Below are 25966 nucleotides of genomic sequence, written 5' to 3' on the forward strand. Positions count from 1 at the left end.
CTCGCTGCTCTGACGGGTAACATAAGCCGGGGGCTGACGTGTGTGTAGTACTGCACCAGTACTCCACTGGAGTTTGTGTCTAACGAGTGTGATCGTCGTTCTCCTTCAAGTCCTCCACAGCAAATGCTAAAGGGGAACCGAACAATTTCCCAGCAGCCAGCTTAGCATTTCACCCCACAAGAGATGTGTTCAGACATCTCCAGTCCGAGGAAACAAACCCCACATTGATGTAACTACAAATGCATCTCAAGACTCACTTTAACCCATTCAATCCGGGAACGCATCTGTGTCATTTTAAGATTTATTTGGCTATTCAAAAATAGCAGATATACAAGCTCATAGCTCACAAAATCTTATACATATATTTTTAAAGCGAACATTTGTAACTCAAATCTTTGCTTTGGCTTCTGGGGGTCCCTGGAACAAAACATTTTGAGAGTATGTTGCTATATCAGTGGTGCTTTTTCATGTCAAGGACCCCCAAAATTAAATGTATTTTGCAACAGACCCCCATCTCAAAATATGTTGTTCCAGGGACCCCCAGAAGCACAGATTGGAGTAAAATAATATTGCTTTAAAACATATATATATATATATATATATATATATATATATATATATATATATATATATATATATATATATATATTCAAAGATTTGCACAAATATTCACGGCGCCGCGCAATGAGCTTGTATATCTGCTATTTTTGAATAGCCAAAGAAATCTTAAAATGACACAGATGCGTTCCCGGTCTTAATGGATTAATGTTTCATAGAACTCTGGTTGTGACCGCCTGGGGGAGACCAGCTCAACGAGCAGAGAGAAGTGAGACAAACAGTGACTGAGTTCATTCCTCTAATCCTGATATTGACACATTATGTTCTCTGCCTTGAGAAGTGCAGTTGGAAAGAAGTTACGCAGAGAAAGAACACAACTCTAGAGAAAATGTCCTGTGAAGGCATGATAAATTCAACCTCCAAAATGAGAAAATGCTTTCAAAGAAAAGTAGAAATGCAGAAAATGAATCATAGGGCTACATAATCATTGTACTGTACTGAATCATCTGAGTGCATGAACCACAAGACTGCATTTTACAAATTGAAACTAAAAGTGATTGTCCTTAAACTTGGGCAACTGGAGCATGAAATAATTGTCATGGTTTTTGCAATGTATTCTAAAATATTACCTCTATCTCTCAATTAATCTTTTTAGTACTTATGAACTGTTTATATATCAACACTTCATAAATTATTCATGAACCAATGGGCAAGTATGTCGCTGTTTCATGTTCCACGGTTGCTTTAATACAGGCTGCCATGTGATAATGATAATCGAATGCATCTAAACAAGCCATCAACTGATTGGTGTAGGACAATACATTGGGAGTTCTTATGTTCTCAAGACAACTGGTTCAACACATAATGTCTGCATGCCATGTATTTATCATGACTATCAATTTACCTTGGAACAATAACTGCAAGGACTACAATGGTGTATTCAATCAAATTTCCTTTTGTTGACCAAAAAAGGACAGCAGGCCCAAAACCCCAGCTTCTCCTGGAGGCCAGATCATCAGGAGAGCATCCCCCAGGCAGGCACACAGTGGCCATATACCCATGTCATGAGGTCATGCTCTGACATCACTCTGTGACGTCACAAGCTCACAAGGGAGAAACCGTGACAGAAGCACTCAAAACGTAGGCAGAGTGACATGGAAAACAAAGCAGTCTACCCCCTGGGAGTGTTTGGAGTGTCGTGTGGCCCTCTTCCCAGACAGGAACTGCTTTCAGGAATGGCACACATAAATGTTTTGTGAGGGGGTGGAGATTGAAAATCACCTGGATGTAAATAACTTTGGAGTATGATGTGGATGAGGATGATGTGATGTTTCTTTTTTTTCCCTCTGGTTGCCAGGTCTTAGAAGAATTTTCTTTTCTAAAGTCTAAAAAGCCTACAATACTTGTGTGGTATAAATAAAGATCTGTGACATTCAATTTCCGCCTACTTTTTCTTTTGTCATCATTGTCATATCACCTTTTATACATTCATGTGACATTATGTAGTTACCTTGCCATAATGTAACTCTAAAGGTGGGCAGGAAATCAAAAATAATTGTTCCATTGACAAATGAAATTGATAATTCTAAATATGCTCCCCATTGACATCCATTGTAAGGTGAAGAGGCTCGTAAACGAACGCAAACAAAGTTGATTCTGACAATGACAATATAGAACCATACCCGATATTTATAAAAGTTTCATAGAAATTTCAACTTCCTGTTGAGTTTGTTATTTTTATTAGGAAGAAACCCCAGACTGGATTTGCGGATCTGGATCTTCAAATAGTAAAATCAACAGGAAATAAATAATAAAAAATAAGTTACCTCTCCTGTGTTTCACTCTTACTGCTGTTGCTGCTATGATTCCTGGATTTCTCCACGAGGATCAATAAAAGGCTTATAAATGCCTCTAAATGTGGCCATGTAGCGCAGAGTTAACAAACAAATGTAGAATAACATTAATGGAATAAACATGAATTGACTTACAGTAACCACATCGTGTTCCCCCTTCAAACACAAAGCCATTTGGTACAGGTCCATATCTGCGTAGGTCTGGGAGGTTCCAATGGCCAGTGATAACAGGAGGGATGTCCCTGGCTAGAGCCAGGAGGTTGTTGCACAAATGAAGAGTTGCAGGTCCGCTCTCCAACTTGGTCCCTGGTAACACTCCAACAATAAATCTGTGAACTGAGGGACAAAACACACGAGTTGAAGAAACGATTTTCCAATGAAAGGAAATTACATCGTTGCCTTTATCAAAACAAAACAAACTCCCCATGAAGACAATAAATATATAACTATAAAGGGACAGAGAACACTATTTCATCATAAAACTGATTGCTCCAGCATGCATTGATTCAGTAATTCAGTAAAAAGAGGCATGAAAAACAGCTGAGAGCAGAGAATGAGATCAGTGAGTTGAGCTGGGAACATAAAAGGCTCAGATCTAAAGCCCAGAGCAATCAATCAAAACGTGTCATAAATATCAGGGTAATTGAGTCAATACTGTTGCTAATGAGCAACACAAGAAAAAGGCTGTTCTAGGAGTCTGGAAGTCGTGTGTGCACGTGCGTGTGTGTGTGTGTGTGTGTGTGTGTGTGTGTGTGTGTGTGTGTGTGTGTGTGTGTGTGTGTGTGTGTGTGTGTGTGTGTGTGTGTGTGTGTGTGTGTGTTAGTGTGTGTGTGTGAGAGAGAGAGGTAGAGAGAGAGAGAGAGAGAGAGAGAGAGAGAGAGAGAGAGAGAGAAAGTGTGAGAGAGAAAGTGTGAGAGAGACAGTGTGTGCGTACGTGCGTGCGTGATTGCGTGCGAGAGAGAGAGAGAAAGTGTGAGTGAATGTGTGTCTGTGTCTTTGTTTGTTAGTGCGTGTGTGTGTGTGTGCATGTGCATGTGCATGCATGCGTGTGCCTGCCCTGCGTGCGTGCGTGCATGCATGTGTGTGCATGTGGGTTAAGAGCTCAGCTTAATTTATATTCACTAGACCATACCCGGTGAAGTGTGCAGGCGAAAGTAGTTGCAATCGTGGGGTTATTGCATGTCCTGTCGCGTGTGCAGTGTGCTTCCCCAACTCGTTTCACTCAACTCGCCTGTCTCTCCCCACACCCGCCCCGCCCCCCGCTACTGAGACCGGGGGTAAAAAAGTCCGCGCTGTAGACACACACAGGCGCGACGCGACGCATGCGCAGTTTGATCAAGAGTCCACCATTGTTTGACACATAAACGCTAATAAGAAGCTGAGATTTGATGAAATTGAAAAACGGGCTTCACAGTTAAGTTCAGATGGTAATGGTCAATGGCTGTGTGCAAAATCAGAGCAATTGCTCCAGCCACTGAGGAGAACCGGGTAGCTTCACTCACCACTTCACTCACCACTACAGACAGACTCGCCCTTATTAGAATTATAGTAGGATAGTAGGATAGTAGGATACTCTGCAGTACGTGTCGCTTGCCGGCTAGAACTGGTTTTCAAGTTAACAAGCTTGTTAGCTAAGTCAGCAGCTGCACATCCCCTTGCAGTTAAGACAAAGTCTAGTTTCATCCAAAAGTTGTCAGCAGCATAACAACTCAGGCTGGGCAATATATAAAATTCTCTTGAACGCTAATAAAATTGAGACACTGAAAAAACATTTCCACAGAATCCTCTCTTTCCCTGTCCCCCTCTCTCTCCCTCCCGCTCTCTCTCTGTTTCTTGCCCTGTGTTATAAGTCTGAAGATAGTAAATAAAGATGACGGGGAGGAACTGAACATCATCGAATGTGTTGCTAAAGAGGTTTCAAGGAAATATGACAACATCAACGGCTACAATAGTATTGAATAATAATGTTTGGTCCACAGATTTTGTGAGAACCCTTCTACATCACATGGCTCTGTCATTTTCAGTGCCGCTTCAGAGAGGACACCTGCCTGGTGGAACTGAGGTAGCAGGTGATAAAAGAAAATGTCTCCCAACCTCGCCTTGTCATCACTCAGTTTGAGAGAGATTCATATGGTGTCACAGTTCATAACAAAAGTATTTGCACGTGGTCCATCGGCTGGCAGGTGACATTTCTGTGGGCCTGGCTCCAATCCATGCAGTGTTATGACCACACACACACACACACACACACACACACACACACACACACACACACACACACACACACACACACACACACACACACACACACACACACACACACACACACACACACACACACACACACACACACACACACACACACACACACATCCATACGAGCGCATATGCAAGCAGACACACACACACACACACACACACACACACACACACACACACACTGTAGCTGCTCTGAGTCACACACAGTACACTTACAGTAGACTTACTGTAGATGAATGTGCACACATACTGTACACACACATGCACAAACAGAGGCACAGCTGCAACGTGATATCAATTGGACGACTCCACACATCATGAGGGACCCAAACCACAGAGATTATTAACCTCTATAAATCTCAACTAGGCTGTAGAAACAGCTGAGCATCATTTGTAATAGTTCATTAAGATCCGGCACAAAGGATAGCAAGAAGAAACAGTAGAGCACAGAGGCTCAAACGTGAGTATTTGTAAATGAGGGCTATATGTGAGAGAACTAATGTAGTGGGAAAAACGCCAGTATAGTCAGTATACTACTGACTATTGCACAGATGAATATGAGTAGTTCTGCTCTTAACCACTTAAACCTTCTAGTGAACTGGACCTGAGTTAGCTCTGTACTTGGACTGTTTTTTTCCGTCTACAAGTCTCTTCGCCAAGAGTAGCTGATCTACAAGCTCACGATGCGTTGCGTTGCGTTCGTGAGCTTATAGATCTGCTATTTGTGGCTAACGTTCTCCCATGAATATGGATGGATGCTGGGGTTCAAGTGGTTGATTAGTTGAGCTGCGAAGCAATGCAAAGCTATTGTATGACCCTGGCTGTTTGTCTCAACTATACACACCTCTAGGTTGCATTTCTGGCGTTTGATTCTGTGGGGTTAAGTGTGGCATGTGCATGTTGAAAACAGTTACTATTGTGCAACTTAACTTTTTTTTATTACTACTGCTATCTCCCTAACTTTTATATTGAGAAGTTGTTCTAACCCTGTCAGTATGCTATTAGCATATTGTTGCTGTCGCATAAAAACCTCTTATTTCCATATCTTAACTTTTTGTGTTTTTCCATAAATGAATGCCCTACTTGATCATACTACAGTGTCACACAAAAGTATCAAAAATAGCAGCTAACAGAGCTACAAGCTCGAAACGCAGTGTGAAGCGAAGTTTTTTTATCTTTTTGATCTGCTACTTTTGAATTTGAATCCTGAAAAGTAACAGCTTTGGACATATAAGATTTCCACCCGACAAAGACAATATCTCAAGGGAGAAATCACAGTGCTGCTATGTTGCTTGCAAGTATTGCTTTTTTAAATTAGAAATGCCTACAAGCTGAGGCATCTCAAAGTTTCAATGGTACCTTAGGTCCAATAAAAAACTTCAACAGACTCAGCAGCAACATGCAGAATCCACATCCCAGAGTCAAAACTATTTACAGAAAACATTTAGAAATATTGATTAATTAATTAATTAAAACTCACTCCAAAGGACCCAGGACTTTTTCTATGATTACCAAAAAATGTATTTTCCTATTGCTTTACTGGCATATTGCTAAAAAAGAAATTGTAATACCATTCCAAGGCCACTTATACTGTACGCAAGATGTGATTCTTAACAAGAACTATATTAGAGTCAAGGTAAGATGGTGTTTGTGAAACATTGTCCCTGAATTCTTTGGTCCATGAAAAGAATTTAGAAGAAACCTGAAAATGAAACATTCCATGGCATTGAAAATCCAATGTAGTGGCTAAAACTGTGTGGGAACAATTCAGAAATGTAAAAAACTAATTACATTGCAATTACGTGTTGGTTCTCTCCAGCACTGCATTTAATAATAATAATATCTCAGATTCAAACATACCAGACGATCTGTACAGGCTACCCGAGACTTCAATAACACTAAAACTGTGTACGAGTGATAACTCTGACATGTTGTGTCACATTGGTGAAATAATCCTGAGAGTTAATTTAACTCTGAGAGTGTACAAATATAACAAAATGGACCCTATACTACTCTCAGAGATAAATTAACTAGCTATTTAATGCACTTAAAGCACCTCACCTTCTCCGAGGCTGTATCGTATACGTATGTCCCAGGCGTGCAGAGCCTCTTTGCTGTCAAAGCCCAGCAGAGTAGCCTGGGCCAGGCAGATGATGGCCAGTGTGTGGCTCACACCCTCGTACCACTGCCCTGTCTCCAGCCCGCAGATATCCTCCAAGGTGAAGCTGCCCCTCTCCCTGTGCCCCTGGGCTTTGTCCGACTTGTCTTTAAACACCAGCAAAACCAGACAGTCTGCAAGAGTAAGAAAGGAGAGAAGACAGGTTTATACACCAGCAGAACCAGACAGGCTACAAGAGTCAAGGGCCGTTCACACCGGGCACTATAACTATATAGATATAGTCTTAAGAATTGTTCTAAGTCAAGTGGATGGCAGAATCCACTCCACAGCTTTAGAGTGGCTATGACATCCCCAAAAAAAAGGGGTAATCAACCTCAGGCTAATCAGATTAGCTAATATTTTGATGACGTCACGCTGCACCTGGGGTATATTTCATTTTATATTCATCATTTATAATGTACTCTTATCGACTGTATTGAACCCCCTCTCTACGGCTCCTCCCACCCACCACAGAGAGAAGCATTTAGTCTCTTCCTCCCCTCGCTCGCACCACTGAACCAGGAAATGGTTTTACATGAAAATGTCTTTTATTTGTAAATCTGTATTTATAAAATATATTTCCCCCATCAAATATCTTAGTTACACCAACATTGTTCATGTGAAGTAGTTTGTTTATGCTTATTTATTGAAATGATAAAAATCGCTATAGTGATTGTGAGGGTGTCCGGGGGGGTAAACATGACATTCTGTCCGGGCTCAAGGCATCTCAGAGCGGGGACACATTGGCTCTTGCTAGGGCCCAGCTGTCCTCCTTCCAGCTCAACCTCTGGCTAGAAGCATAATTGTCCGGCTTTTGTGAGAGTATGTGTCATTTATGTCTCTCTAAATCTCCCGTTTCATTGCTATAGAATACAGCTCTGCGCAGCGGTCAGCCTACTGGCATACATTTACATATCACAGTCATTCTCACGTTTCATTGGTATAATATCAGCTGGCAGCCAGCCTAGAGTTATTTTTTACAAGTGATTTGTTTTGTTATTGGCTCGCTCAACAGTCACTCACACAGAAAACGCCTCCCATGCTTGTACTGTATACATGTGACTGCCGTGGGAGCTGTGTTGTGAATGAAACTGCGCTCACTCGCTTACTAGGCTTACTGTTTGTGTAACGCAGATAATCAACCAAAGATGCAGATTGCCGAGAAGAAAAACTTATTTTAATGAGCAAGGAACTGGAGTTCATTAAAAAAAAGTTGCATTGACGAATTTCATGTTGCACTGTGTGTAGAACAGACTTTGACATCAGCAGCAAAGGCTCGCTGGGTCTCGTCTCAGACTCAGTCTGCAGTGCATGCCCCGGTGAGCCGTGAGAATACAAGAATGAACCCCAAAACACAGTTAAAATAAAGAAATATTCCATAATGTCATTCATTTATAATTGGACCGAAAATGAATAAAATAATGAATAGTTTCTTTAGAAACAAGCTGTGACGGTCACGACCCAGCCATGCGTGTACCTCCATTTCTCCCCCAACCAGCGGGGACACAGAGTGGCTCCGAGGAGAGCCGAGAGCCCCCTCGGAGAGCCGGAGACCCATGCAGCGTTCAAACTATAGCGATTTTTATCACTTCAATAAATAAGCATTAACAAACTACTTCACATGAACGATGTTGGAGTAACTGAGAGATTTGAAGGGGAATATATATTTTAAATTCACAGATTTACAAATAAAAGACAATTATGTTGAGGTCACTTCCTCAGTTTTGCTGGTCTATTTGATGTGAGTGCAAGAGGCAAACTCAGAGCAGAGCTACTGCAAATGCCAAATCAATCTGTGATATGTCCCGCCCTGTTTTCAGACTGTTTTCAGAGAGACCATGTGACGTAAAGTATCAAATATGATATTTTCGGGCCATGTCATTGCACCTTTAACAAATACAATGGTGAACGATATAGTTATTGTTATAGTTATAGTGCTCAGCGTGAACGGCCCTTCAGGATGGAGAAGACTGTTTTCACTGTTGCTGTAGATTCAAACATTTTGTAAATTGATAAATAGCCTACACAGCAAAATCTTAAGACAACTTAACTCAATGTAGCGTAGAAAATGGACCAATATGCACAGCAATCACATTGGAAAGAAATTGGGCCTCTTCCTTACCTTCACAGGTCTTACCATTTATACAAATTAAGGCTCTGTTCCATTTAGTGTAGCACAGTGGTTCTCAAACTTTCTTAATTTCTTACAGTACAGTACAAATGGGTCCAGAGTTATACGCCCGTAAGGGACCATTTGGAACCCCCTCAAGGATCCATGAGGGTACCTGGACCACACTTTGAGACCCACTGGCGTGGCAGTGGTTCCAGTGAGCCAACATGCACAATATCAGCACCCTGGCTCTGTTTGACCAGAATGGAACAGAGCCTTAATTAGTATAATTGGTAAGCTGCCTATCTGTGAAGGATAAGGAAGAGGCCCTATGGAGGGTATGCGCATGCTTAAAGTGAATGGCACATTGAGTGAATTCAATCAGATATGACGTTTCTGTTTGGATGCATGGGCTGTCAAGGCCAGAAAGTATTTTTTTGACACTCAGTAGGCATTCCTGCATAACTTCCGGGTTTGATGATGATGTCACACGCATACCCTCTATTTCTAATTTCCAATATGGCTGCTGTGCAGGGTGATATGGGTATTTTGGGAGCATATGTTTCTTCCTATTTAAATCTGTGGGCATCCCCACTAAGATCAGTCTTGAGCCATTTCTGATAAATTAAATAGGACCCATGTCCTCTTGTCTTTGGCACCTTCAAATAATCAGTGTCAACTGTCAAAACAGTGTATACTCACACACACACGCACGCGCACACACACACACACACACACACACACACACACACACACACACACACACACTCACATAATTGAGGTATGAACATGGACAGCTGTGATAACAGTGACAATCAAAGTTTGAAGCACATATAGGCCTAACCTGTTGAACATTACTTTCACCCTCAAAGAAACCAACATTTAGCCTGGTGTAACTCAATATTGTCACTCCATTGGTCTTAATAGTGAGAGTTGCATAATCCTACACAATGGAGGAACATCAAAGCCCTGGGCTCTTGAAGCAAAGCCCATAAGAGCGACAGGACACATGAGTAACTGAAATTTTAGAGTTGGAAAGCTTCAGTGTCCTTCACTTTAACTGGATGCCAAAACGCTCTCACAAAATGGAGGTCGTTTATTACAAATTAATAATGTGACACATTCGGAAGTTTCAAAACAAAATATTATAAACAATTTAGCTGAGGTAAAAAAACACAAACGTAGAATGCTCCCCAAAACCTCCGAGTGTCGACTGAATTACATTTGCATGACAAACGTCCCATTATGTCAAAGCTTTAAAACAACAAATGGCTCATTCATAAACGAGTGATAGATTTTAATGAGCAAATCATGGACTAAACAAACAGTGTGTGAAAGAACCTGAAACCATCATGGCAGGCCCAACAAGACACACTGTACACACATGCAGTTGCAAAATATTCATTTCATGCAGTGGTGAAAAGTAGCCTAACTAGGTACATTTACTCAAGTAGGCCTACTGTAGGCTACTTAAGTACAAAATTGAGTGACATTTTCACAATGCGTCGCGACGATTGTGAGCTTGTATCAGCTATTTAAAAGAAACACAATTGGTACATTTTAGACATTTGAAAACTTGTGCAATGGGACATTCTGCAGAATGAGTACTTCCTACTTTTGGTACTTTAAGTACATTTTTATACCAATACTTTTGTATTGTTACTCAAGTAAACTTTGAATTCCGGACTTTTACTTGTAACAGAGTATTTCTACATTGCAGTATTGAAAATGTGAGTACTTTTTCCACCACTTTAGTAGCCTAGCATGTCTACTATTGAGTGAAAATACTCCAGAAACGCGTCTCATGTCATGCTGTGAACGTACCTGCTACAGGCGAAGGCTTGCGGAGCACGACCCACCTAGTCTTCCACTGTCAAACACACACAAAGCAACGGTCAAACTCTTTTCAACATGAATCAATCAATGTGCGGTGATGATGATGTAATTCGGGGTGGCGTGGTGTCCCGTAAATAATGTTGAATGCTATTAACACCTTTTTCCCATCTCTGAATTTGACGTATCCCTCCACGACGACCGAATCGGTCATCTTCAGTCATGGTTCGTTCCTGAGTTCCTGACAGCTGCAGGGTCGCTGCTGTCCCGTGCTTGAATGAGGGGTCACTTTCAAAATAGCTGCTGTTATGTGTGTGTGTGTGTGTGTGTGTGTGTGTGTGTGTGTGTGTGTGTGTGTGCGCGCGCGCGTGCGTGTGTGCAGTGGTGTAAAGTAACTAAGTACATTTACTCAAATACTGTACTTAAGTAGAATTTTGAGGTACTTTTTCTTTATACACACACACCCCCCCCCCCCCCCCCCCACACACACACACACACACACACACACACACACATCCAGAGCACTGGCACTAGTAAGCTACTCCAGTGCCAGCTATGTTGGCTCCTTCCCCCAGCAGTTGATATACACAAGCAATGCCGCTGGTCAAAGTCAATTAATATTTATTATTGTTGTTGTTGTTGTTGTTGTTATTATTATTATTTGTATTATTATTAGTTATTAGACTGTCAATGGTATATGTGTAAATGATGAATTAACCAAAGGTCAGTATGCAGATATTCTGCTATGTATAAGTCCATGCAACAGTAAAGAGAAAGTCAACCCCACTTGCATAAGACGCTCAAGTTATATACAGTCAAGTTTTATTCAGTTATAAAATATTTCACAGTAAATAAAAACATTTTTCTTCAAAAGGCACAACATTACACAGCACAGATAAATACAAACAATATCCCATATATTAAAGTTGACGTCCATTCACAAAGTCTTGCGTTTGCGTTTGACAACTGAATTGATCCAGTCTATATAGTTGACAACTTTAGTGTAGACACCAGGTTTCCCAGAGCGGCCACAGCCCTCCCCCCAGCTTATGATCCCATAGAGGAAGCTGACATCATCCCTTGCACAGGCCAGTGGGCCCCCAGAGTCCCCCTGTGGGGGGAAAAACATACACAAACACAAGCACCATGAATACCACATGCATTACGCAAACATGATTGAACAGATGAAAACAAGAAATGGATGCTGAATCATGCACTGAGACATGATGTTAGACACCAAACCGCAGAAAACACTCAGAAACTGACTCATTAATATCACAACACATAAACACAGCTAATTGTGAGAGAAAAGCGATGTGATTTGTACACTGCAGTATATGAACAGTAAGTAACAGACCTTGTTGACATAAATACTGAGACCAACCCTATTATACTTCAGAGGAGGGGTCTCTGGGTCTATACTTGGTCCCCTCCATTTTCCCTCTGCACCAAAACACTTTGTCGAAAATAGCCAATATATAAGCCCATCACATTGCAATGTGTTGTAGGCTTGATCACCTATTTTCTGAGAATATTCACCTATTATGACATCCCTATTCTGGGCTATTATGCCCAGAATAGGGATGCTAGGGTTCATGTGGTTAAAGAGTCCTTACTCACCTGGCATGCATCTACACAGTGATTGGTCCCGGCACAGATCATGTCGGAGGTGACATGGCCTCCATAAACCTCTGGTTTCGTGCAAGAGTCATGGGGAACCAGCCTTACCCCGGCCTCTTGCAGGCTAGAGTATTCCTTTGCCTCTGTGAAACAATAATATGGTGCACATGCATCCCTCGAAATGAGTACCATTTATTACAGTATATGCATGAGACAATATAATGACACTGTATTCAGGTCATTTAGACCGACACACAGCTTACAACAGCATGTCTTGAATGCCTCAATGTTTACATAGAGCAGCAAATGTGCAACCAATGCGATTACATGAGTTAAGTGTTCTGTTGTCATAATAATGCCCCATTGACGGATATGTGTGACGTTTTAATTATCACTTACTCTCGTACATATGTCCCCAGCCAGTGATAGAACAGCAATGGCCATCAGGGAACCTCATTTCTTTGTCTGGGAGACAAATGGGGCGAATAAACGGTGTTTTCTTCACACAGCGGCCATCCTGTTTCTTCAGTTTGACCAGAACTGTAGTTTGGACATAAAACATACAGTTATGAAACAAAGAAATTATTAAATCTGTCTAGAGAGGAATCCTGGCATTCACTAAATTCTCTGTGGGAGGTTTAATGCCTCTGTGTGTGTGTGTGTGTGTGTGTGTGTGTGTGTGTGTGTGTGTGTGTGTGTGTGTGTGTGTGTGTGTGTGTGTGTGTGTGGCGGAACACATGGACACAGCTGTTCATTAGAACACAGCTGTGCACGCAGACTAGCATATCGAGTGAGGTTGTGTGTCTGTGCGGGGGGGGGGGGGGGTGCACTGGTTCATGAATCACTCACTGGTGTGTGTGTGTGTGTGTGTCTGTGTGGTGTGTGGTGTGTGGTGTGTGGTGTGTGGTGTGGGGTGTGGGGTGTGGGGTGTGTGTGTGTGTGTGTGTGTGTGTGTGTGCGTGTGTGCGTGCGTGCGTGCGTGCGTGCGTGCGTGCGTGTGTGTGTGTGTTGTTCTTACCAATGTCATGTAGCGTTGGGTTAAACACAGAGAATCGCTTTGGGAAGATGTAACTTTCGACACCGAAGGTCCTGGTATTAGGACCTGTGACATTGAAGTTCTGCTGGCCAAAGACCACACGGATCTTATGCTTCAGCGGGCTGTGGAAAGACATACCATTCTTTATTCCTGGTACAGTGAGTCTGGAATGCTCATAAAACAACCTCTGGGTACTGTATGGATGTACGGTGTCCCCATGGCACAACATTTATCATCTCTGAGGCATTCTTTACATTCATGTTTTTAATATTAATGTTTTATTATAATTGAAAACTAACGTTTTGAGGGGGCAATACCCTTGCCGCAGCCCACAGGTTGGGGAATCATTGTCATAGAAATATGAATTAGTCAATGCAGTGCGCACATCTTCACTTTCACCTGGAATAAAAACATTCTAACAAGGCCCCATCCACCAAGGCGTTTTTCCTGAGCAGCATATGTTTTGAATCGCTTCGGGCGTTTTTGCGCTATGCTGGAAACTGCAGCAGTGTGACGAGGCACTGAGCGTCTATTCTGCGCTACACGTTCAGGTCTGCCGTTTTTATCTGGTTACAAAGAGTTGAAATATACTCTGGTCGTTCGGACGGGTTTTCAGCCGGGAAAAAATGCTTTGGTGGACCTAAAGAAGGATCCTTGCTGACTAAGAAATACCCCCAACATTTTGTATTCAACAATCTTTTACATCAGAACACAACATTCTGAATCAATTGTATTGACCACAATGTTAGCGCTTAAAAATAATATTACTAGGTTAGTTTCTCTATATGAACTAGAGCTGAGGAAAGGCAGCTCTAGTATAAAACGTATACATGACTAAATTACTTTTTGATGAAGAGTTTTCAGGAAGAAGATGTACTCATGCGTAGAGTGCATATAGGCCCATATGTCAGATGTTTTGTGGGTAAGGTTATGTGTTGGGGTTTCTCTGGACTGGATGGTTTGTCTAAACATAGCATGTTCATAAAACTGTGTTTATGAAGGGTCAATGTCAAGTCTGTAAATCATGTTCTGGTCAAGTTCCACCCACTTCTTCAAATGTCAAAAACCGCAACAGGTTAGAGAGATGAGAGTAATAATGTTAGACCTCACCACTATGTGTTTATTTAATTCAAAAATCTGGCCCAAAAAAGGAAACATAATGAAAGTTACATAATGAAATGCCATTACCAAAAGAAAATCAGTATCTCTCCGAAGAGAGCAACGGTGACAAAATGAGGGGGGGTTACGTAATCAGCTATGTTTGATCTATTCTAGACTATCCACAGATTTGCTCATACCTTCATGATTCAATATAATGTTCTCTATCTGACCCATCATTAGGTAAAGGTATCTAGAAGTACCAATTTTCGGGTCAGTAACATTCTCAAGATACTATACTGATAAGTCTTCAAATAAGCAATTTAATATATTTGCAATATCTATAACATGTACTATAGACATAAGCTGTGACTGTGTTTTTGCATTTTTCTATCACATCGTTAATGACCGATGCATGCAGGTCCTCGAGTTAAAGCTACCCATTTGTTGTATAAATCATATGCCATTCTACTTTCTGTCTCTACTAATAAGAGAAACTACCATCTACCCCTGGTGTCTAACGCTCTGTCTGTTGGGCCTCTGTTTGGTCTAGTGTTTATTTAACAGGGTCCTCATCAATATTTCTTCATGGTTTAATTCTTCATTGTCTTGCATGCATGTTGATATATCTTTGTATCCATCTCTTTACAGTATAGTACGGTACCTGCGGAAGAAGCAGTGTCCAGCAGAGACAACCCAGCATGAGGAAATCAGGGTGCCGGCACAGAAATCTTTTCCGATGTAAATGGCGGCCATCCAAGGGTGAGTGCCAGGTAGAGCTGTGTTGCCGCCTAAGATACGACCCCTGGCAATCGATAGTCTCTTTTTGTGCCTCTTCCCACATACAGGCTTTTTGGCTGGCTTGTTAGGTTTTTTGATGCCAGGGAGAACGTTGAGTGGTGTTATTCTACGAGAAGATGCTGTGTGAGAAAACAAGAGGAGGAAATATTGTTATTTGAAATTCATGAATTTATGCGGCATTGAATTTAATGACTAGACTAGATAATAGAATATGCCACAAACTACCATTAGAGCTAGTTCTAATGGTAGCTCTAACTACCATTAGAGCTATCTGTCTGGGCCTACAGACAGATAAACTACGCTACAGCCCCCATGATCCTAAATACCTCTTCTTATCATTTTGGATTTTACAGCTGGACCATTTCTCCCTGTAAAAGGCAGAAAACAGCCGCTATTCTATAGGATGAACACAGTAGGACACACGGTTATACACGTCACATTCCTGCTGCTAATCATATGCTGGTGGCATAACAGATGGGCAGAGCTGTTGGAGTTCTATACACGCCCGTGTCTTCCTGACATTAGGGCAACTGCACCAAATGGCCTGACTCACAACACATAAACATGTGGTAGCACTTGACGTGACATGTTGATTCAGGATGAGTCATTCCTAAGTTCCCTTACCTCGCCTAGCTTCTGCCACAGAGCTAGCTACTATGTCACTCAATGAAACTTTTCAGAGTGGTGCAACTCAAAGTGATTCAAGAAATGATTGTTGTATTCTCCCCTCCATTCTGGATTTCTAACTAAGTCCCTTTCAGTGGATAGTGAATCATTCACAACACTTATGGAGTAGTTCCGTATGGTGTTTGTTCCCACATGACTGCTACGGATACAGTACATAATGCATGAGAGGTGTCTAAAGCACGCGAGTAGTGTATGTATTTGGGACGAACCGATTTATTTTATTTCCACTTTGAAAATGTGAACTGAGCCGACCGTCAGTGTGTGTATATCACTATCACTGGCAAACAGGCCTTAGTTAAAGCTGTTCCATGAGGGTTTCAAAGCATAATTTCAGTGAAACACATGTGTCATGGCTTGTTCCTGCTCACTCAACAGAGCCCAGAAAGAGTAGCTGTTGCCAAGTGGCAGCCATGGAGGTATAAATAAGCTGGCAGCTAATGGGGATCTGAATAAACTATAAAATAGAAAGGATGAAGATGATAATCACCTGGTGGTTGCCCAACAGTGAAGACTGAACAGGCCAGGCCAAAGAGAAGACAGACTAATGAATATGCTGTCATTGATAAGGTACAAAAGAAAGAAAGAAAAAAGAAAATCTTCGCTAAACATAGGCTTGTGAGCTCTATACTTTGCAGCAAACTCATTGGATAATTGAGTAAACTCCCATGTGTACAGTGAGCATGTTCAGCAAAGGTATAATTCATCAATCAACATGATCATTAATGTGTCAGATATAACCACAGAGGAATGGAGTACATTCTATAAACAACTGATCATAGTCATAAACATTTGGTATGTCCAATAAACAGGCTTGATAAAACCTACATGACATCACTTTATACAGTGTGTGTATGTATATATATATATATATATATATATATATATATATATATATATATATATATATATATATATATATATATATATATATATATATATATATATACATATATATATATATATATACATATATATATATATATATATATATATATATATATATATAGCGTTGTCATGTGGGTATATGACAACACAATATACATATATTTTGTTTTTAACAGTGATGAAACTGGAATAAGAATAATAACAGTTTATTTTTACCCATTATGTCTATTCTAACTAGAGAAAAAATATTTACTGAGATATTATTAACTTTGTGACCAGCTCCTTGTGTAGAAGCATATTTACATGATAGTTAATATAACGTAATCATGTTTAAAATAATATTCTATTCATGTGTCCCTTACTCACACACACTCAACATCACACAGGGCTCGATGTCACAGTTCTCCCAGGAGATGGCGCCCTGATGTAGGGTGTAGCACCAGGGGCCTGTCCTGTCCCTGTCTGGGTTTCTGCACACACACATACACACACACACACACACACACACACACACACACACACACACACACACACACACACACACACACACACACACACACACACACACACACACACACACACACACACACACACACACACACACACACACACACACACACAGTGGACGTTGTGTTTAAGGTATTGCACCACAGTTTACTGCACAGCGTGTTGTGTTTAATAGCCTATGACCTCAATCCAATTACAAAATCTGTGATTTCATTAGGTTAAGAGTTAGGTATGAAGTCTTCAGTGAGGTCGAAATGATTGTTATCTGGGGTAAATTAACAACAATAAATATAATCAAATTGTTAAAATGAATTGACCATTTCCACATTGCCATTTGTCTTTATTAATCAAAGCTTTCTAGCAGCTACGGAGCAATAAAACTGAATTTATATTTTGTTGCACGACTGGCTGGAAATAACTTATTTACACAGTTTTTCGTCGCATTATTTGACTTTTTACTATGTGCGAAGAAGTATACATTATTTTGGTCATTTTTTGTCATTAAGCACATAAACCCCAGTGTCCCTATTCTGGGGGCGAACTTTCAGCTAAAATAACAGATCTACAAGCTCAAAACATGCTGCGTTGTGAGCTGCAAGCTTGTCTGCTATCTGCTATTTTGGAACATTTTTGAAAAATCTTGAAAGTGTGAGAACTACTGATTTAGATGGCATTCGTAGAATCGGCCTCAGGTCTTAATGGGTTAAGTGGTAAAGCCCCTGAACTCACACACCTGCAGTAGGCGTGTTCTCCCAGACCACGGAGCGGGGCAGCAACCACCGTGCCCACATGGAGCTCATCATGCAGCAGGTCTGAGTTCCATGGCAGGCAGCGTGCGCCCGACACTGTGGTGCCCACCAACCCCCGATAGCCTCTCCCTCTCTTGTTATAGCACCTCGCCTCAGACTCTGGACGCATGCATATCACACACACACACACACACACACACACACACACACACACACACACACACACACACACACACACACACACACACACACACACACACACACACACACAAGTTTATTGTGGGAGCGGGTATCTGAAAACTTATGACCTGTGAATTGTCAGATTTTTGTATGTGTCATTTTATTTTTCTAATAATAAGGTATAATGGTAGATTTGTATTTTACAGTGTTTGGTTAACTATTTCTATAGTATTTGAACTGTGCATGATGCTACTGTGTGTAGCGGCCCCCACCGAAAGATGGTCAAGACTTGAACTGATGATTATGAATTTATTAAAATCCAAAGACCACCGTAAGAACTGACAAGACAGTACAAAAACACAAACAAAAATACTCTGTTAGTTTCCCACATTGTGAAAGAACAACCATACCATAACATTAGTTCACATAAGCTACAATGTAAATAAGCAAAAACTGTACTCAAAGTACTTTTTAACATGGCTTTGACCAGTCAGCATTGCTGTAATTACTTTACAATGAATTAAGACACAATATGACTTCAACATCATCACTTCTAATGAACTAGTTTTCCTTTTTTTAGCAGTTGTTTTTAACTCAATATAAACATAATGAAATGCCTTTTTGTAACCTTTTTTAAGTGCATACAATGACATGAAATAATTACGTTTTTTAACCAAGGTGCATGAAATACTGCAACATCAAATACCTTCCTTTGAATTCACAATTCAAACCTTTCAATGTCAACACATTTTACAGAAAGAGTAGTAAACTAACTAACTCTAACTCTGGTTTAGTTAGTTATTATCATCCATAGCATCATATGCCTTTGTTGCAGAAATACAATTCTTTCATTCAAAGTCCTTCAATATACCTTATGCTGAACAGCATGTAAACAAAACAAGCAATGCATTTTTAGCAAAGACCTGTCCTTTTATAACCAAAAACCCTGTGTTGTTTTGTATGCAGTAAGCACAGTCCATGGCTACTAACCTTATGCCTCTTCGGGGGGTGCTAAAACTATAATTGATCATCTCAAAAGATAAACAATATGCGATCGTTTTGCAGCAAGGAACAGCACATGCGTTTCCACACTCACTGCTGTTGTGTCAAACTATCTCTCTGCGCAACGCGAAGGTAGTAACGTCGTCCAAAAGTGTTTTCAAAATAAAAGCATTTGGCTCAAAACACAAAATAAAAGGATACCAAATTAAAGCATTGTCTGTTCACCCAGGATATATAATATTTTAGTGTAAAACGTATTTGGGTTCTTTACACTGTGCATAATTGTTTTGGTGCTGTAATCAAGGGATTTAGAATAGCTGCTTTGATTAGGCACAGGTGTGATTAGAGTTCTGTATATAATGAGCCAGGGTCACAGTGACTTTTATCAGTACAAGTGGAAAAGATAGCTCTGAGGATAGACTTGAAACACTTTTCTTACCGTTTTTGTTTGATTGAGTTTTCACCTTTTTTTTTATTATTTCTATACTTGTTGGGACATTACAGTTTTAGGATGGCAATGTTATAAATGCAAGCTATACCTGTGTCATGCAACAAAACTAGCCGATAACCTCACAACATGGAACAGTGCACAGTGTCGTGAGCTTGTAGATTGTCTATTTTCAGTGCGTGATACCTGCAAGGATGTAAGTGTAAATCAGGCATAACTCCAACCCTAACCCCCCTAAATATGACAACTAAATGCTTAATCTTAACCCTAAGATCAGTAGACAATATGAATATTTTCCTAATTGTAAGCAATTTAACCATTAAACAACTACAACCCCTTGTGAGGACCAGGACAATTGTCCTCACACTGTCTATTTCTCAAATTCTACCATATATTTACCATACAAGTATAGTAAAACAAGTACACTGTCTCACACACACACACACACACACACACACACACACACACACACACACACACACACACACACACACACACACACACACACAGGATCAATAAAGGTATCTATCTATTCATTATTTACATATATATATCTTTTGATCCACAGAAGCATAAACAACCTGCCTGGTAGCACTGTGATCATCCTGTACTTTTCAACACATTGGGTCCATGCAAGTCTGCCAAACATCTACTGTACTCACATCCACTTACAATAACAACTGTGGTTATAATGGGTGCGTGGGTAGTTAGGTGCTCAGTCATGCTGTCAACGGCCTTAATTAATTGAACCTCCTTAACACACATACATACGCACGCACGCACGCACGCGCGCGCACACACACACACACACACACACACACACACACACACACACACACACACACACACACACACACACACACACACACACTCAAGTCTACAAGGGTGTAGAGTAGACAAAGTAAATTTAGATTATGAATCATGAAGGTGTGTCCTCTCCTCGGTACTAATACACATCTGATGATTTGATGTTTAATTAATGACACTGAGCTAGAAAAACAGCTTACGCAGCAGACATGTCATAATGACCAATAGATAGTAGCTTACACTGCAGTGCTGCTAGTCTTGCGTAGCCAATCACAGATCTACCCGCCTACCCATACGCCTGGGGAAATCTAAATTCAATGTGTAGGGGCTGGAACAGCGGAGGAAATGGAACGCTAATAAACCAACACCTACAGCTATTAAAACAAATCTTATCACCATCCCACAGTGAAAGACTCTTTAAGTGCTTGCATTGAGGTGAGTAAAATGCAAGCCGTGTCAAGCTAGCAGCATTATTTAACAATATTATTGTTATGAAGTTCAGCTTAACCACTTACTTAGGCCCTATTAATCATGGTTGTAGCTGGTCTGTCTATCTATACATGAGCATGTAGATCTAACAATTTTATAATAATAATGAAAGACGTGTTTTACCACTTGGGTACCTGGCCGTGCAGCAACAGACCCCCCCCGGGGACGTGCACAGATAGACTCTAGGTGGTGCTAGAGCACCTGCCCTTTGTCCTCTTGACCAGAGGTGCCCTTTTGAAAAAAGGGCACAGCAGGGGTCTTCAACAGGGGGTTTGGGACCCCTAGGGGCTCCTCAGAGTTACTACAGGGGGTCCGCCAAATCTTTATGTGATATGATTTTTCTTTTTACCATAACCACTCGAAACCTAGCATCCCTTTTCTGAGGAGAACTTTAGCCAAAAATAGCAGATCTACAAGCCCACAACGCCTCGCGCTGTGAGGCGTTGTGGGCTTGTAGATCGGCTATTTTTGGCAAAGAGGTATAGGTGTAGAGGGAAAAAAGAGAAGACCAAGTAAACAAAAAAGTGTATAATTTAATTGAGCACCTGCCCCTCAAAATGTCTGTGCACGCCACTGCCCCCCCCTCAACCTCCCGTAAATGTATATTTTCTAGGGTTGTCTGGCATGTACACACCTGCATCTGATAAATTCCACCCACTGCTTTACACCTGTAATAAAACTGGGATGGGACAAACAAAACTGATTCTGACTGGTTCTGTGTGGTGTCATCGCCCCTGCCTTGCACTCACCGAAGCTACAGTGCGGTCCAGTGTAGCCGGGCCTGCAGTTACACACCTCCTCCCCAGTGGCGGTGATCATTCGACACGTCCCTTCATTCTCACAGGGGTTCACCCGGCACGCTGCAGACAGGCAGACACAGCACATCAGCAAAAAAACCTCAGTCACAAGCTCTTGTTAATACTTTTCATTGGTTCAATATTTATAGAAGGCACAGACACACTTTCACTTTTCAGAAAAGGGCAAAAAAATGCCGATCTACAGGTTCACAACGCGTTGCTTTGAGGCGCATTGTGAGCTTTACGTGACTTGTACGACAAAGTAGCGCATTCATTTACAAAACAGCATAAATAAATTAGTTGAAACATACAACAAGGTTTCTCCCCGACAGCGTTGGTTTGTAGTCAACCTGCTTCATCCATCGTTAGCTGTTTAAAGACATGAACCCTAGCATCCCTGTTCTGGGGCGAACGTTCGGCAATAATAGCAGATCTAAAAGCTCACGTCGCGATACGCTGTAAAGATATTTACTGTAGAGGGAAAAATGAACGATGAAGTATAAAGTAACCACTGATAGTCAATACATATTGCATTGTGTACTAAATACTGCCAACACAGACTGAACACAGCAACTGTTATCAATCTTCTTGTCACACAACAGTGAGTAGATCAAAGATCTCATTAGCGCATTTAAGAGCCATAGACCGTAACAGTAAAGAAACTGACACCAGTCTGAATGAGCCAGAGTCTCCACACCCTCTCTGAGATGCTTCTGGGATTAAGGGACAAGCTCAATAAAGTTATCACTTTACATACTTTACAATGGCCGTATTCCAATGTGTTAACCACATGAACCCTATAGCGTTCCTATTCTGGTCATGTCATAATAGGCAAACTTTCTGTGAAAATTGGCAAACATTCTCAGAAAGCAGCAGATCTTCAAGCTTGTGAGTGATCTACACGTGAATGTGACGTGTTGTGAGCTAGTAGCTCGCCTTTTTTCAGTGAAGAGATTTGGTGTGTAGAGCGAAAAATGGAGGGGACCAAGTAAAGGGGCTGCTGGAGAACCCCGGTCAACGAAATATAAGGTTTTAACTGTGGTCAAAGTGGAAATTTGCAGATTTTGACACCAGAATCAGTTTAGCCATTATATAGCTAATGAAATGTTACTATGTAACTATGTTCCTATGCTATTTTGTTTTCTGTTGACCTGTATGTTCTGGTTATGAAAAGAATCATGTTGAAAAGTTACCACTAGGTTCCTAAAACTCCTTCTATTATTCTGGACTCTGTAGTGCTGAAACTTTTCTTTGATTGTACTTACTTTAGTATACATTTGTACACTTTTCAACATTCTGTTGTCACATGCTGAGATACAGTACACAGTAACAGAAGATATTTGCTTAGCCTGCTTAACTTCCATTTAAGTCAAGCAAGTGAATACCATGGCAGACCGCTTTGGTCCAAGGAGCATGAAACGTACCTGACTACCCTTCTTTTTCTTTTGCCAGGGAATTTTTCCAAATACCCGTGAACATCCCCCTATTGAGATGAAAGCACCTGAAGGACCACTGAGGTGTGTCCCAAACACCACTGAGTCACGGTGAGTCATATCATCTGTCTTTTCTTTTTTCACGGCAACGTTACTCTCTTGTAGCTAAGGAGACTTGATCAAAGTGTGGGCAGGACTTTCTTTGATACCTGCTGCTTCGGAGGTGCTCAGCCCGAGCCTGATCCCTGGGGCCTTAGTCAGTATGTTGGGCAGAAAAGGAAGAGGTTCATAGGGTTTAGGAAGAGACCCGATACTCATGTTCCCAGAGGTGTGATGAAAAAGACAATAAAGCAGTCCATACTAGTCTGTGTTCAGTCTTGCACGAAGCGCTTTTTAGTGTATGTTATAAGAAAGCTGGTTTTATTGTATTTGGAGTCCATTCAATCTGATAAACGAACCCCGTCATTTAAGTAGCCTGTAGAGATGCACTTAAAAAATTACTGCGGAACAGAACTTTTTACTTCAGACATTTATTTTTTACTTAACCCATTAAACCGGGAAAGCATATGTCATTTTAGATTTTAGCTATATATACTAGCAACATAAGTTTTTCAGAAAACTCTTAGGATTTAGAACAGTGGTTTAGAACAGTAGTTCTCAAAAAGTAGCAGACCTACAAGCTCACAGCGCATCACTTCGTGCCATGCTGCGAGCTTGCTCTGCTATTAGCTCTGCTATTTAAAAAAGAAAAGAAATTAAAATCTTCAAAGTGTGAGAACAACTGATTTAGAAGGCCTTTGCAGAATAGGCCTCAGGTCTTAATGGGTTAACACAAGTGTCTTGAAAGTTAAGCTCATCTCAAAGGTTTATGGAAGCTTGCAGCTTTAAAGTTATGTCCATAGAACGCCTCATCGAGTTTCACTCACTTTTACTAACAAAAGACAACAAGAGGAAACACAGGCGCAGAGGGAGCGGCACGACAATGGCTGAAAAAGCCAAGTCTCACCTGTGTAGCGGACTTTCTCACACTTGGTTTCCCCTGCCACACACGTGCACTGTTCCACATTACGGAGATGAATCCTTCCCCAGGACTCTCCGATGTCATAATAGCGCAGGTGTATGGTTTCGTAGCACTTATCTGAAAAGACATGCACAGGAGCAATTCTTTGAAATGTGACAACTGACAAGTGAGGAAAAGGAAGAGGTCAATAGAGCATCACACTGCATGACGAAATCACCATTATGGCTGATTTCTGTTCTGAAAACTATCCAACATACACGATAGCCCCAATGAACAGCAAGTCAAACCCATTTGTTACTGACTCATATCCGTTGACTTGTCTCAGCTACTGCGGGACTATTTTTTTAAAGATAAAACCTGTCATGTCATGAAGAATAGGTGGGGAAGAAAAAGCCATTTAAGCTACCTACTCTGTTCACACAGTCTCCCAGTGAGGCTCTCAGGACAGGAGCACTCAAATGACTGTTTGTGGGGAACCAGCGTGCAGATGCCACCGTTTTGGCATGGGTTCACCTGACATGGATCTGTGATCCGTCTAGATGTATGGACAAAAACTGAAACAAATGAATTCAGAAGTAAAATGTAAATGAAGTTTTAAAAAGAAGAAAAAAATTGATCAATGAGAATTTAAACAAAATATATTATTCTTTCAAATTACATTTTGTGACCATTTCAGAAAAAAATAAAATAAAATAAATAAAAAACCTACCAGTTGGTTGAGAAACTTCAGATGCACAGTATCCCCACTGCAAGTCCCGGTCAAAATTGTGTGTGAGAGAGCACCTATACAACACAGGAAACAGAAACATTCAGTAATGGTGCAGTCACTGAGTCACGCCGAACTTTGATTCTGCCCACGCGGGCGGATTCTGCCAATGCTTTTCAATGGGAACTGAGCGGTTTGTTGCCATTCGAGGACTTCCGGTAAAAAAACGCTTGTTCCCATTGAAAAGCATTGGCAGAATCCGCCCGCATAGGCAGGATTAAGGTTCGGTGTAGCCTCGGAAACCCAGCGTTTTTTACACATAGATTGGTGAAGCAATCGGAGGACGCGGCTGCTCCGGGCGCCTGGGTTTGGATCCGCCCTTCGAGACCATGGATTGCTCTCGTTGTCTCAGTCTAGGTTCGGTGTGACTGCACCCTAATGCTTTTAACCATATGAACCCACAAATGAAACAAGTCGCCAGGACTTTTTTGTCGTATCCTTTTAGCCTAAATGTCTTACTGTACCTCTGTGCTGTTTACATTTCTGACTAATAAAGTATTCAATCAATAAATAGACAAATAGCATCCCTATTTTGGGAGCGAACATTCTATTTTAGACTGCACCAAATAACAGATTTAGTGTAGAGGGAAATACTAGTGGGCCTAGTATAGAGCCCTGCCGGATCCCAGTCAAGTTAGTATGTAGGTAGTGTTTAAGTGGTTTAAAGTTTAGTGCAATATGGAACCAATTTACTGAGTTCAATTCACACGACAAACAAATAATACTGCAGGCACAGTTCACAAAGAACCCTTATATACATACATGCATGTGCACAGTAAAATCCGAGTGGTGATCTCTAATGCAATGGTTCTCAACCTGTGGGCCATGAGAATATTGCAAGTGGGTCCCCAAATAATTGGCAAAACACA

The 25966-nt window shown here is 41.1% G+C and overlaps 2 protein-coding genes across 2 annotated transcripts in view; both read right to left on the reverse strand.

Annotated features, from left to right (window-relative positions):
• Nucleotides 1–11034, reverse strand: part of LOC311034369 (protein Dok-7-like) — a 39651-nt gene extending 28617 nt beyond the window's left edge. The window contains exons 1-4 of the mRNA XM_084042250.1: nt 10932–11034; nt 10763–10808; nt 6732–6962; nt 2547–2747 (exon numbers count right to left, since the gene is read on the reverse strand). Coding sequence (XP_083898376.1) covers nt 2547–2747; nt 6732–6962; nt 10763–10808; nt 10932–10985 — 532 coding nt within the window. The 5' untranslated portion in view covers nt 10986–11034. The remainder of the gene's footprint in view (nt 1–2546; nt 2748–6731; nt 6963–10762; nt 10809–10931) is intronic.
• A 542-nt stretch (nt 11035–11576) lies between these two features.
• hgfac (HGF activator) overlaps nt 11577–25966 on the reverse strand; it is an 18155-nt gene continuing 3765 nt past the window's right edge. The window contains exons 4-14 of the mRNA XM_084042927.1: nt 25041–25114; nt 24742–24885; nt 24317–24448; nt 21830–21940; nt 18139–18313; nt 17265–17368; nt 15190–15445; nt 13410–13549; nt 12791–12931; nt 12392–12534; nt 11577–11882 (exon numbers count right to left, since the gene is read on the reverse strand). Of these exons, the coding sequence (XP_083899053.1) occupies nt 11709–11882; nt 12392–12534; nt 12791–12931; nt 13410–13549; nt 15190–15445; nt 17265–17368; nt 18139–18313; nt 21830–21940; nt 24317–24448; nt 24742–24885; nt 25041–25114 (1594 nt within the window). The 3' untranslated portion in view covers nt 11577–11708. The remainder of the gene's footprint in view (nt 11883–12391; nt 12535–12790; nt 12932–13409; nt 13550–15189; nt 15446–17264; nt 17369–18138; nt 18314–21829; nt 21941–24316; nt 24449–24741; nt 24886–25040; nt 25115–25966) is intronic.

This window comes from Gymnoscopelus microlampas, assembly GCF_963454915.1.
Source record: "Gymnoscopelus microlampas genome assembly, chromosome: 19".
Lineage (NCBI taxonomy): Eukaryota > Metazoa > Chordata > Actinopteri > Myctophiformes > Myctophidae > Gymnoscopelus > Gymnoscopelus microlampas.